The 15,699-nt window shown below is 53.0% G+C and overlaps 1 protein-coding gene across 4 annotated transcripts in view; it reads right to left on the bottom strand.

Annotated features, from left to right (window-relative positions):
• The window catches only part of UBE2G2 (ubiquitin conjugating enzyme E2 G2), a 37,379-nt gene extending 23,115 nt beyond the window's left edge, over nt 1–14,264 (bottom strand). Inside the window, exon 1 of one of the 4 annotated variants that reach the window (XM_080807176.1) lies at nt 14,133–14,264. In XM_080807176.1, coding sequence (XP_080663302.1) covers nt 14,133–14,175 — 43 coding nt within the window. In that variant the 5' untranslated portion in view covers nt 14,176–14,264. Of the gene's footprint in view, nt 1–13,752 lie in introns of all 4 variants that reach the window. The other 3 variants (XM_080807177.1, XM_080807175.1, XM_080807174.1) reach the window with 3 other exon arrangements.
• Nucleotides 14,265–15,699: the final 1,435 nt, after the last annotated feature.

The raw sequence follows: 15,699 nt of genomic DNA, 5'->3' as shown, positions 1-15,699 counted from the left end.
CCCAGAGAGACCCACGCCAAGACACTTTATGATTACATGTCAAAAATTGAAGACCAGGAGCGAATCTTAAAAGCAGCAACTGAGGGTAGGGTAGGTCGTGGAAGGAGGATTAAAAAAAACAGCAGCAAGAGAAAAACCGCTTATTACGTACAAGGAAACCCCCTAAGTCTGTCAGCGGATTTTTCAGCAGAAACTCTGCAGGCCAGAGAGAGTGGCACGGTGTACTCAGTGCTGAAAGGAAAACCTCTAACCAAGGTAACTCTACCCGGCAAAGCGATCATTCGGAAGTGAAGGAGACGTCAAGTGTTTTCTGGAGAAACAAAAGCTCAAAGAGTTCATCACCACTAACACGGCATTTGAGGAATGTTCTTCTTTAAGCTGAAAAGAAAGGGTGTCACAAGAGCACGTGTGAAAGAATAAATCCTACTGGAAAGTTGAATATATAGTACAAGTAGTGGGTTAAGCACTTAAAAAGCTAGGAGGAAGGTTAAAAGACATAGGAAGTAAAAAATAACTATGATTATAATAATTAGAGAACACAGATAAAAGAATGTACAGTGGGACATCAAAACATCAAATGTGGGGGTGAGGGAGAGTAAAAATGTTGAGCTTTAGAAACTTTTAAGTTATTATCAACTTAAAATAGACTGTTACAAACATAAGTTGTTATACGTAAGCCTCATGGTAGCTAGCCACAAAGCAAAAACCTGGGGCAAACCTACAGAAGATAAAGAAATATAAGCATACCACCTGAGAAAGTCATCAAACCACACGGAAGAAAGCAGAGAAGAAGAAAGGAGCAGAGAGGAGCCACAAAAAATGTCAGAAGGGGCGCCTGGGTGGCTCAGTGGGTTAAGCGTCTGCCTTCGGCTCAGGTCATAATCCCAGGGTCCTGGGATCGAGCCCCACATCAGGCTCCCTGCTCAGCGGGGAGTCTGCTTCTCCCTCTGCCTGCTGCTTCCCTGCTTGTGCTTGCTCTCTGTCAAATTAAAAAAAAAACAAAAACAAAAAAAAACTGTCAGAAAACAATTAACAAAAATGGCAACAATCACATGCCCTCTCAGTAATTACTTCAAATGTAAGTGGACTAAACTCTCCCATCAAAAGACAGGGAGTGGCTGAATGGGTAATAAAAATCAAGAGCTGGGGTGCCTGGGTGGCTCAGTCCTTAAGCATCTGCCTTTGGCTCAGGTCTATGATCCCAGGGTCCTGGGATCGAGCCCCACATCGGGCTCTCTGCTCGATGGGAAGCCTGCTTCTCCCTCTCCCACTCCCCTTGCTTGTGTTCCCTCTCTCGCTGTGTCTCTCTCTGTCACATAAATAAATAAAATCTTAAAAAAAAAAATTCAAGATCCATCCCTATACTGCTTACAAGAGACGCACTTCAGATGTCAGGACACACACACTACAAGTGAAGGGATAAAAAAAGATGTTCCATGCAAATGGAAACCAAAAGAAATCTGGAGCAGCTGTACTTCTACCAGACAAAACAGACTTTAAAACAGAGACCCTATTAAGAGATAAAGAAAGGAATTACATAACGATAAAAGAGTCAATCCACAAGATGTAATATTTATAAATATTTAAGCACCCAACACAGGAGCCCCTGAATACATAAAGCAAATTTTAAGAGACCTAAAGAGAGACACAGACAGTAATACACGAATAGTAGGGGATTTTAATACCCCACTTACATACAGAAAAGCAGTAAGAAAACACTGGCCTTAAATAACACATTAGACCAGATGGGCTCAACAGACATTTACAGAGCATTCCGTTCAAAAGCAAGAGAAGACACATTCTCCTTAAGTGCAAGGAGAACGTTCTCCAGGACAAATTACATGTTGGGCCACAGAATAAGTCTTAACAAACTTAAGAGGAGAGAAATCACACGAAGCATCTTTCCCGACCACAGTCACGGGAAGTCAGAGATTAGCTACACGAAGAACACCGGAATAGTCACAACATGCTGCTGAATAACCAATGAGTCAATAAAGAAATCAGAAGAAAAATTTAAAAAAAATACCTGGAGACACAAAATTAAAACATAGAAAATGTCATACACTAAAATTAATGAGACGCAGCAAAAGCAGTTGTAAAAGAGAAGTTCATCGTGAAAATTCCTAGGTCAAGAAACAGGAACAATCTCAAGTAAAGCACCTGCTTCACACCTCAAGAAACCAGGAAAAGAACACGTGAAGCCCAAAGTTAGCCGAAGGAAGGAAGGAACAAACATTAGAATAGAAATAAATGAAACAGACTAAGAAGACAACAGAAATGATGAAACTAAGAGCTGGTTCTTCAAAAGATAAAATCGACACACCTCTAGCTAGGCTCGCCCCGTTAAATGGAGAGAAGACTCAAACCATAAAAGTAGAAACGAAAGAGATGTTACAGCTGACACCACAGAAATACAAGGGATCATAAGAGACTACCATGGACGACTGCCGGCCAACGAACTGCACCTAGAAGAAATGGATGAATTCTTAGGAATACACAACCTCCCAAGCGTGAAGCACGATGAAAGAGAAAATCCGAACACACGGATGACTGGTCAGGAGACTGAATCAGTACTCAGAAACCTCCCAACACACCCAAGTCCAGGCCCAGATGCTTTCACTGGTGAATTCTACCCAGCATTCAAAGAATTAATTAATACCAGTTCTTCTCTCAAACTCTTCCAAAACAAAAACAAAACAAACAAACAAAAAAAACAGATGCGGAGGGAACATTTTACAAAGCCAATTTCACCCTAATACCAAAACCAGACAAGAATGTCACAAGAAAACTACAGGCCAATATCCCTGGTGAACACAGATGCAAAAATCCCCAAGGAAATATTAGCAAACCAAATTCAACATATAGTAAGAGGATGATGGAGCACGATCAAATGACATTTATTCCAGGAATGCAAGAATGGTTCAACATCTGCAAATGAGTCAATATGACAGACCACATTAACAAAATGAATGATAAAAATTATACGATTATCTCATCAGGTGCAGAAAAGCATCTGATAAACTTCAACATCCATGTATAACTCTCAGCAAAGCAGGTGGAGATGGAACCCAACTCAACGCAATAAAAGCCATATTTGAAATCCCACAGCCAACACCAGACTCGACGGTGAAAAGCTGGGAGGTTTTCCTCTAAGACCAGGAACAAGGTAAGGGCACCTCTCCTAACCACTCTTATCCAACAGAGCAGTCAAATCCTTGCCCTTTAGGCAAGAAAAAGAAATAAAACACATCCGAACTGGAAAGGAAGAATTAAAACTGTCACTATCTGCAGCGTACGTGCCATTATACATAAAATAAAGACTCCATCAAAAAACTGTTAGAATAGGGGCGCCTGGGTGGCTCAGTGAGTTAAAGCCTCTGCCCTCGGCTCGGGTCATGATCCCAGGGTCCTGAGATCAAGCTCTCTGCTCAGCAGGGAGCCTGCTTCCTCCTCTCTCTCTGCCTGCTGCTCTGCCTAGTTGTGTTCTCTGTCAAATAAATAAATAAAATCTCAAAAAAAAAGTTAGAATAAACAAATTCAGTAAAGTTGCAGGATACAAACAAAATCAATACACAAAAATCTGTTGTGTTTCTGTACATTAATAGTGAACTATCAAAAAAAGGAATTAGGAATCCCACTTATAACTGCATAAAAATGAATAAAATACCTAGGAATAAACTTAACCAAGGAGGTGAAAGAGCTGTATATTGAAAACTACAACACACTGGGGCGCCTGGGTGGCTCAATTGGTTAAGCATCCGCCTTTAGCTAGGGTCACGATCCTGGGGTCCTGGGATTGAGTCCCACATCAGGCTCCTTGGTCTGTGGGGAGCCCGCTTCTCCCTCTCCCTCCGCCTCTGCCTGCCATTCCCCCCTGCTTGTGCAATCTCTCTCTCTGACAAACAAATAAAAATAAAATCTTAAAAAAAAAAAAAAACCTACAAGACATTAACAAAAGACTGAAATGGAAAGATAGTCTATGCTCAAGGATTGGAAGAATTAAATTATTAAAATGTCCATACTACACAAAGCAATATACAGATTCAGTGCAATCTCTATCAAAATTACAACAGCACTTTTCAAAAAATAGAGCATGCCTAAAAATTGTATGGAACCACCAAAGACGCAGAGTAGCCAAAGCAAACTTGAGAAAGAACAAAGCTGGAAGCATGACGCTCTTTGATTCCAAACTATATCACAAAGCTACAGTAGTTAAAACACTGAGAACTGGCGTAGAAGCAGATACATAGATTAGTGGAACAAAATAACCCAGAAATAAATCCACACACATATGGTCCATTAACTTAGAACAAAGGAGCCGAGAATACACAATGGGGAAAACACGGGTGAGGACACTTTTCAGACACAATGCTGTTACACAATCACATAGTGTAAACACAATTTTTACATGTACCAGAAAACCCAAATATCCACGTGGCCAGCTTGCCTGTAATACTCACTTTCTTGTGGTCTGAAACTCAACCCACAAGATCGCCAAGGTAAGCCTGTATGCAATGGAATATTTGCGGGGGGGGGGGGGGACTGTTGCCCTTTTCAGCAACACAGACAGACCTGGAGGACATCAAGCTAAGTGAAATCAGACAGACCGAACACCCAGCACCTCCCGCACGTGGAGGCTACAATGTGTACAAGACACAAGGTCATAGATACAAAGTACAGACCGGCGGTTGCCAGAGGCGGAGGAGTGGGGCGGGGGGGGGGGGGGGGGGGGGGGGGTGGAAATGAGTGAACTGTTCTGGTTTGGGGTTCTTTTTTTTCTTAATAAATTGAATTTAAAACTTAATTTAAAAAACAAGCACAGAAAGTGGTAGAATACATTAAGATGTCTTAAAAATTAAAAAAATGTAAAACTACAATGAGAGACCACTACACACCGAACAGAATGACTGAACATTTAAAACCCCATCACACCAAACGTGGACAAGGCAGTGGAGCCACCAGAACTCTTTGACACACTGACGGCAGAAATGTAAAACTGTACAACTCTTCGGGAAAACAGTTTGGCTGTTTCTTTAAAAATGAAACATCAGCTTCACAGGTGAGCCACGCATTTGCCCAAGAGAGATGAACGTGTCTGTCCACGGAAAGGCAGCAGCGCTGCTGGAGGATTATTTATATTAACCAAGAACTAGAAACCGCCCAAAGGTCCACCGAATGCAGGAACACGCTCTGGTCCGTGCAGACAGCAGAGGGTCACCCTGCAGCGGAAAGGCCACAACTCGGAGGACGGACGGCTACAGCGATGCGCTGGATGAAAAAATCCCAACGAAAGAAAAGACGAGACCATCTGTAGTGCCTCAGAGCGGATGGGTCGGTCATTACCCGGGGGCTGGGGCCGGGGGCGCAGGAAGGCACAGGAGAGCCGGATCCAGAAGCAGGAGGACGCTGCTGGGGCAGTGGGCACCCCCTCGTCCTGACCGTGGCCGTGGCTTCAGCGGTGTGTGCGTCCACCAAAACTCATCACGCTGTAAACTTTGAGTATATTAACGTGCTGTGTGTAAGTTAAACCTTAACGAAACGGCTTTAAAAAGAACAAAAAAGACAGCTGGGGACAGACACCACAGAGGCTGAACGAAGACAAAGAACAAACAGGGATAAAATACTTACAACGTGACCAACAATGGATCGGGGATACGTAAAGGAACAGGGAACATGCGAAGAGCACCTACAAATCAGCAAGAAAACAACAAACCACTCTGTGGGAATGTGGTAAAAGACAAAACGGACATTTCACAAAGGAAAACACATAAGCCACCTACAAAGGTGACAGGACGTTCAACTTCAATCACAGCACACAAATTAAAACCACAAGGGACCATGTCCTTGGACACGGCCGTGCCCGACGTAGACCGTGCCCCACACCAAGGCATCAGGGAACGTTCAAGGCGATGTGCACAGTGACGAGCACACAGGGAACCAGGCTGGCACGAGCTAGGAACGTGGATTACGTGGATTACGAGCTCCATGGCTGTCTTACACCCCGGATACAGACTTTACACAAACGCACCAGCCGTGGCCACACCAGCATCATATACACATATACACATGTGTACACATACACACATATATACACATATACATATACACATATAAAGGAAAACCGGAAACAACCCAAATGCCCATCCATAAAGGACGGGATGAATTCTGGCTTCTCCTGAACTAGACCACCACCCAGCCGTGAAAAGGAACCACAGCTGTAGGCTAGGACAGGCCTAACTCTCAGAATCAGTGCTTAGAACACACACTGCACGATTCCATCGCAATTATTAAGACAACGACAGGCATAAATGAACGGTATGTTGCTTGTAAGCCCATTAAGCAGTAAAACTACAAAGAAAAGGAAAGGAGCCTGTTACTAGACTTCAGCGGCAGTAACCTGCCGGCGGGGGGGGAGGCGGGGGTGGGGCGGGGGCAGCACAAAGATTTCCAGTGGCCACTAACGCTGCTTCTTAAGGTGGGTGCCCTGTGTACAGGTGTCCATTTTATTTTCCATCTGGACAGACCCATTTACCTTTACACATAACAATACACTTCACAACACATAAGTGTTTTTGACAAGTTCAAAAGGGATACCGCCAGGGAGAAAGGACAGTGACCGGAGGGACAGATGGGAGTCTGGGGGTTCGGGGAAGGCTTCTGCAGGGGAGCAGGGTATCCAGGGGAAGGAAGTGCTGATGCCCAGGGGAGAGGGGTGCCCGGGATGCGGCCGGCGGGGTAAGGGCACCAGGGTCAGAAGAAGTCGGAGAGGCAGAGCTCACTGCGAGGCCTTCGGTTCTCAGAGCAACAGAAGGCGCCGGGCGGAGGGACGTGAGCTGACAAGCTGGAAAGGGCTCTCCTCCCGCCGTGCGGAGAACAAAGCAGGGCAAGGGCAGAAGCAGGAGACCCTTCAGGACTGTCCTGGCTGTAACACAGGCCACAGCCGAGCGGCTGGGCCCAGTGTGGGACCCCAGATAAAGTCCGAAGGTCGGACAACAGGTTCCACGGGAATAGAAAACAAAAGGAGTCATCAAGGGCGAATCTAAGGTTTTGGGCCCAAAAACATGGAAGAAGGGGGCTGCCAGCCCGACACAGGGGCCTGCGGGGAGCACTGGTACGGGAAGGGCAGGCGCTCAGTTCTCCACGTTCAAGTTTGCGGTTCTTATCCAGTACGTCCTAGGCGGAGCACATCCCCCAGAATCTGTGACTGCGACCTTGTTTGATGGCGATCCTGCTGAGGGGGGGCCACTGGACGAGGGTGGGGGCCTAAGCCGGTGCCTGGAAGCTCCCTAAGAGGGAAGACAGCCACGCGGAGACAGGCGGAGATGGGAGTTCCGTGCCACGGCAAGACGCAGCAAGGGCTCCTGGCGGCCACCGGAAGCTGCCGGAGGCCGAGAGGGACCCCCCAACGCCTGCAGAGCGTGGCCCCGCCGACACCTTGGTCGGGGCCTTCGGGCCTCCAGAAGAGCCGCAGAACGAATTCCTGCTTCGTGAAGGCACTCGGCCAGCGCTACTTTGTTAAGGAGACCCCGAAACCCAATGCCTGAGTCTATTTCTCATGCTCGTCAGGAAGGCTGGATGTGTGACAATAAAACATAAAAAAGATCCACATGGATCTGGGGCGCCTGGGTGGCTCCGTCAGCTGAGTGTCTACCCCGTGATCTCAGCTCGAGTCTTCGTCAGGCTGGGTGTGGTGCTTACTTTAAAATAAAAATAAAGTAAATTTTAAAAATACAAAAGAAAAAAAATCTGGGTTCTTTTTCTGACTCTCCTTTTTCTGGTTGTAAGAACCTAGGCAAATCATTCTGCCTCTCTTATTCAACTTCCTGCAAGATGGGAAAAACCAGGGGCCGAACAGAACCCCATCCAAGGTTCGACAGCCCGTAAATTTCTGCAGCTCTGGGACTATTCCCAAATACGAAAAAGTACGCCTGAGCCCTCTCCCGATCACCTACTGAAACCTCACGTCACAGGGAGGCTGGTTCTACAAAGTCCACCCGCACGACGGATGCACCACCCTCAAGTGTGGTGAGACAAACGAGACGCTAATCCACAAAAGATGAGGCTAACTGGAATGTTAGGATGTTTCTAGATACAGCAACAAGAGAACTCCCCTGGGTGACCTACTGCATTCGTTTTCCTCCGATGTCACCACAAACTCAATGACTTAGAACAGCACTCACTTGGGGGCCTGAGTGGCTGAGTCAGTGAATTCGGCTCAGGTCATGGTCTCAGGGTCCTGGGATCAAGTCCCACCTCAGGCTTCCTGCTCTGGGGAGAGTCTGTTTCTCCCTCTCCCTCTGCCCCGCCCCCCTCGCCCCAGCCCCACTCTTGCTCTCTCTCTCAAATAAATAAATAAAAACCTTAAAAAGACAAAAAACAGCAAACCACCTATGGATGACATCCCAGTTTCTGTGTGTCACAAGGGGCAGGTGGTTCTCCGCTTAGAGTCTCACGGGACAGCGTCAAGGTAGGGCTACCTGGCAGGGTGCCACCCCAAATTCACTCAGGTTCTTAGGAGAACTCCGGTCCCTGCAGCTGTAGGACAGAGGCTCCCCAGGGATCAGTCCTAGGTCCCAAGGGACACCCCCGTTCCTCGGTTCCTGGCTCGCATCTTTGACCCCAGCCACAGCAGGGGGGAGTCCTCTTCCTGCTTTGAGTTTCCCAAACCTCCCCTCCCGCCTCACCCCTCCTGCCTTCCTCTACAGTTCTGGGGGATTATTGGGTTGTACCCCAATAATCCAGGTTAATCTCCCCACCTGTAAGTCGGCTACTCGGTAACCTCCAAGTCCCGCCTCCAGAGTGCCCCCAGCAGCGCTGGACTCGGGTCTGGCGGGTCGAGCCGGGGCTTACGGAGACGCTGGCGGGGTTCCGCCTTCCACAACTACCCCAAGACGTCACATTAACACAGAAAAACACACATGGTACAACTTTGGAAGTCAAGTGTTACTTGCATTTCATTACTGCAAATGACAGGAGTGTTGAAATAACGGACGAGGTTTTTGTAAATCCAGTAAAAGCAAAAATAATCTTTCCTAATGCAACTATCCTCAGCAAATACAAGTTCAACAATGCAGAGGCGGGATCAGAGCAGCAGCCTGAACCTAACCCCCCCGCACAGGCTTCACTGATCCCTTCCTACGGACCGGAGACAGGGATGCTCGTTGCAGCCTAGAACTGGGACTGAACAGACTAAAGCAAATCGAGAAACACCGGCGGGCACGGCAAGAATGATAGGTGTCCCCACACGGACCGCCCCAGCCCGGCTGCCCACGAGGAGGCAGAGGCAGCAGCGTCCCACTCCCACCCAACCCTCTGTTCACACTCTGCCCCGGAACAGCAGAGGACACGGGCCGGGAGCAGTAAGGAAACACGTATCCTACTGAGCCCACCTCTGCGCCGCCCTGGCCTGCGGCAGCCACACGCGGCTCTCCCTGCACAGGGCCAGCTGGTTAGGACACTGGGCTCCCTGCCCATTTACCAGTTACTCTGGCTCATTTCCAACCTTCTGAAGGCGTCCTCCCGGTCATCACAGCAACAGCCTGGAGAACTGAGAGCCACCTAACGAATCCTCCCAGAGCAGCCAAGGCAGAGGTGAAGGCCACGCTGGGCCGCGAGCTACTACGCAGCAGCAGGTGCGCCCCCTGACGGGGGCCGTGGAGGCCCTGCTCTCCGCCCCCGCAGCTGGGGACACGTTCCACACACCCGCTGGGGCCGTGACTTCTGCCAGCTCTTCCGCGGGAGCACTCCGCTGGAAACAGGCAGGACACGGAACGTTCGCGCTTCTTGGTTCCGCTCTGCTCTCCCAGACATCGGACACTTCCCCGGCTCAGCAAGCGCCCAGGTCTCTGAGCACCCCCAGAAGAACGACACACCGCTCCCTCGGAACAGACAAAGCCCAAACCTGACCCGTCGCTTCCAGCGCATCACAAGGCGCTTTTCCTCCAGCTGCGGCTTTGGTCTCAACCTCTGGGCGCCCCGTCGGTGTCCCCGCTTCCCCACCGGCTCCCGGGTGGCGTGGGTGCAGGGCTCCGCACGACAGGAGCCAGACCCGGACCCAGACACTGACACTGACACTGACACAGACACTGACACAGACACTGACACAGACCCAGACACAGACACTGACACTAATGCAGATGCAGACACTGACACGGACACAGGCAGACACGGACACACGCAGACACGGACACAGACACTGACACAGACACAGACACTGACGCAGACACAGACACAGGCACTGACACAGACACTGACACTAATGCAGATGCAGACACTGACACGGACACACGCAGACACGGACACACGCAGACACGGACACAGACACTGACACTGACACTGACACAGACACTGACACAGACACAGACACTGACACAGACACAAGACACTGACACAGACCCAGACACAGACACAGACACAAACACAGACACTGACACAGACACAGGCACTAATGCAGATGCAGACACTGACACGGACACACGCAGACACGGACACACGCAGACACGGACACAGGCAGACATGGACACGCAGACACGGACACACGCAGACACGGACACAGGCAGACACGGACACAGACACTGACACTGACACAGACACTGACACAGACACTGACACAGACACAGACACTGACACAGACACAGACACAGACACAGGCACTGACACAGACACAGGCACTAATGCAGATGCAGACACTGACACGGACACACGCAGACACGGACACAGGCAGACACGGACACACGCAGACACGGACACAGACACTGACACTGACACAGACACTGACACAGACACTGACACAGACACAGACACTGACACAGACACAGACACTGACACAGACACAGACACAGACACAGGCACTGACACAGACACAGGCACTGACACAGACACAGACACAGACACAGGCACTGACACAGACACAGGCACTAATGCAGATGCAGACACTGACACGGACACACGCAGACACGGACACAGGCAGACACGGACACACGCAGACACGGACACAGACACTGACACTGACACAGACACTGACACAGACACTGACACAGACACTGACACAGACACAGACACTGACACAGACACAGACACTGACACAGACACAGACACAGACACAGGCACTGACACAGACACAGACACTGACACAGACACAGACACAGACACAGGCACTGACACAGACACTAATGCAGATGCAGACACTGACACGGACACAGGCAGACACGGACACACGCAGACACGGACACAGGCAGACACGGACACACGCAGACACGGACACAGACACTGACACTGACACAGACATGGAAACGGACAGTGACACAAACAGTGAGACAGACATAGGCACTGACACAGACACGGACACTGACACAGACACTGACACGGACACAGGCAGACACGGGACACAGGCAGACACAGACACAGACACGAACACACGCAGACATGGATGCAAACACTGACAGTGACACTGACATGGACATATGCAGACTCAGACACACGCAGACACGGACGCAGACACTGACACAGACACAGACACTGACGCAGACACAGACACAGGCACTGACACAGACACTGACACTAATGCAGATGCAGACACTGACACGGACACACGCAGACACGGACACAGGCAGACACGGACACGCAGACACGGACACACGCAGACACGGACACAGACACTGACACTGACACTGACACAGACACAGACACAGACACTGACACAGACACAGACACTGACACAGACACAAGACACTGACACAGACCCAGACACAGACACAGACACAAACACAGACACTGACACAGACACAGGCACTAATGCAGATGCAGACACTGACACGGACACACGCAGACACGGACACAGGCAGACACGGACACACGCAGACACGGACACAGACACTGACACTGACACAGACACTGACACAGACACTGACACAGACACAGACACTGACACAGACACAGACACTGACACAGACACAGACACAGACACAGGCACTGACACAGACACAGGCACTGACACAGACACAGACACAGACACAGGCACTGACACAGACACAGGCACTAATGCAGATGCAGACACTGACACGGACACACGCAGACACGGACACAGGCAGACACGGACACACGCAGACACGGACACAGACACTGACACTGACACAGACACTGACACAGACACTGACACAGACACTGACACAGACACAGACACTGACACAGACACAGACACTGACACAGACACAGACACAGACACAGGCACTGACACAGACACTAATGCACATGCAGACACTGACACGGACACACGCAGACACGGACACACGCAGACACGGACACAGACACTGACACTGACACAGACACTGACACAGACACTGACACAGACACAGACACTGACACAGACACAGACACAGACACAGGCACTGACACAGACACAGACACTGACACAGACACAGACACAGACACAGGCACTGACACAGACACTAATGCACATGCAGACACTGACACGGACACACGCAGACACGGACATAGGCAGACACGGACACACGCAGACACGGACACAGGCAGACACGGACACACGCAGACACGGACACAGACACTGACACTGACACAGACATGGAAACGGACAGTGACACAAACAGTGAGACAGACATAGGCACTGACACAGACACGGACACTGACACAGACACTGACACGGACACAGGCAGACACGGGACACAGGCAGACACAGACACGGACACGAACACACGCAGACATGGATGCAAACACTGACAGTGACACTGACATGGACATATGCAGACTCAGACACACGCAGACACGGACGCAGACACTGACACGGACACAAGCAGACATGGACACACGCAGACACGGACACACGCAGACACACACGCAGACACGGACACGGACACGGACACGGACACACACAGACACGGACACGGACACACGCAGACGCGGACGCGGACACGGACACACGCGGACACAGACACGGACGCGGACACGGACACGGACACGGACACACACAGACTCGGACACAGACACTGACACGGACACGGACACACGCAGACACGGACATGGACACACGCAGACGCGGACGTGGACACGGACACACGCGGACACAGACACGGACGCGGACGCGGACACGGACACGGACACGGACACACACAGACTCGGACATGGACACACGCAGACGCGGACGCGGACACGGACACACGCAGACGCGGACGCGGACACGGACACACGCGGACACAGACACGGACGCGGACGCGGACACGGACACGGACACGGACACACACAGACTCGGACACAGACACTGACACGGACACGGACACACACAGACTCGGACACAGACACTGACACGGACACGGACACACGCAGACGCGGACATGGACACACGCGGACACAGACACGGACGCGGACGCGGACACGGACACGGACACACACAGACTCGGACACAGACACTGACACGGACACGGACACACACAGACTCGGACACAGACACTGACACGGACACGGACACACACAGACTCGGACACAGACACTGACACGGACACGGACACACGCAGACGCGGACATGGACACACGCGGACACAGACACGGACGCGGACACAGACACGGACGCGGACGCGGACACGGACACACGCAGACACGCACGCAGACACGGACACGGACACACACAGACTCGGACACAGACACTGACACGGACACGGACACACGCAGACGCGGACGCGGACACGGACACACGCGGACACGGACGCAGCCCGCGAACTCCACTCTCGCAGCGATGCTCACCGTGCGCAGCGGGCGGCGCCGGCACAGGACCACAGGACGGCGCGGAGGCTCGGCCACCGCCCGCGACTGACCGGAACGGAACTCCCCGCTCCCGGTGGCCAACGGGCGGCATGACTCAGGGGTTCGGCAGTCCGCGACCTCCCCGTCGCCCCCAGCTCCGCCCGCGCCCAGCGCGCCGGGCCACAGCCGGGAACCGCGGCTGGAGGAGGGCGCGCGGGGCGCGGATGCGGGGGGAGGCGGGGGTCGGGGCGCGGGGTCAGGGGTGAGGGCGGGAGGCGGGGGTCGCGGCGCGGGGCCGGGGGCGCGGGACGCGGGGTCCGCGGACGAGGGGCGCGGGGCCGGGGGTGAGGGCGGGAGAGGCGCGCGGGCCGCGCACTCACGTTTGTACTCGGCCATCAGCCTCTTGAGCGCCGTCCCCGCCATCGTCCCGGCAACAGCTGGGCCGCCCGGCCTCGCCTCCCCAGCGCAGGTCCGTCCCGCCCGCCGCGGGCTGCTTCCGGGTCGCCGCCGGGGCCGGAAACCCTTCCGGGGCGCGCGGCGCGCCTGCGCAGTGGGGAGGTCGCCGAGGGCGGCGGCGCCGGTGCGGCGTCGGGGGCGTCCGGGCGTCGGGCTCCCGGGTCCCCGGCCTCGGTCCGGGCCTCGGCCGCTCTGGGCGTCCGGGTCGCGTGCGGCGGTGCGGTCCGGTCGGCCGGGCCTCCCGGAAACCCCGAGCCGCGGCGCCCGGAGCGGGGTGGGTCGGCCGCCTGTTGCATCACACTGGCCGGGCCTCGGGAAGGTCCGCGCGGGGGCGCGGGGGCGGGCGGGGGCGGGCGGGCCGGGGCCGTAGGACGGGACCCTGGATGGAAGGTGGACATGGAGCCTGGTGGTCGCGGGCGGGGGCGGGGGCGGACCGGGCCGGCTGCTGGCGGAGATCGCGTCGGGCGGGGGTCCTTGTCAATGTGACCCCGTGGAGGGGGGTGGGGACCGAAGGCCGCACCTGCAGGGCCAGGCACGCCTGGCAAGGGCCGTTTCAGGGTGACTTTCGGGCCCAGATGCAGTCCCAGCGGGGAGGTCTGTGCGGAGGGCTTCGGGGGCTGTGGGTCCGAGAGGTCGCGGACTGGGGTGGTTCTCCTCTGCGACGGCGGGGGGCTCCCCAGCACCTCGGCCTGCGGGGAGGGCAGGGCGCCAGGGAGGTCTGAGGGAGCAAAGCTGCGTGACCCGCCCGCCGCCCGCTTCCCGACCGGCTGCTGCTGGGGGGGGACCAGCGCCCTCCAGCCACACCCCCCCCACCCCTCCGGCTCCCCCACCGTTGTGTCATGTGCACCGGGGTTAATGAGTCCTTTCTTAGTATTGTGGTGGTCTGTTCCCAGTGGGCCCACTGTGACGTGTTGACCCAGTCATGCTTCTCAGAACCCCATTCTGAACAACTAAGAACGTAAGCGAACTTCGTATTTTGTGGCTCTGCCGTGCAAAGATTTACACACCTTAAACCTTAAAAAAGAAAAGTTTCAGGGCCTGGGTGGCTCCACTGGTCAAGCCTCTGCCTTCCGCTCTGGTCACGGTCCCAGGATCCTGGGATCTCCTGGGATCGAGCGCCGCATCCCCGGCATCCCCAGCACTGGGCTCCCTGCTCCGCAGGGAGTCCGCTGCTCCCCCTGCCTGTGCTCCCTCCCCCTCTCTCAATAAATAAAATCTTAAAAAAAAAAAAAAAAAAGTTGTTGCATCCACAGCATGTACGTCCTACCTACATCTTACACTCCTGTGTAGAACTTACTGTGGAACGTCCTGTACCATATACGAGCATCACACGGAATTGCTCGTTACTGTCTGCCCCCCGCACCCAGAAAACACGTTCCACGAGGGCAAGCAGTTTCCATCTCATTCGTTCGTGGAGCAGCATTAGTGCCCGAGCGTGGCAGTCCGTGTCTGAACTGAGTGAAATTTGTCAATGCAAACACACCTCCCAAG

Source organism: Martes martes (assembly GCF_963455335.1).
Source record: "Martes martes genome assembly, chromosome: 1".
In the NCBI taxonomy this organism is placed as follows: domain Eukaryota; kingdom Metazoa; phylum Chordata; class Mammalia; order Carnivora; family Mustelidae; genus Martes; species Martes martes.
Note: the sequence above shows the minus strand (reverse complement) of the source record. Positions and strands in the feature narration are given on the sequence as shown.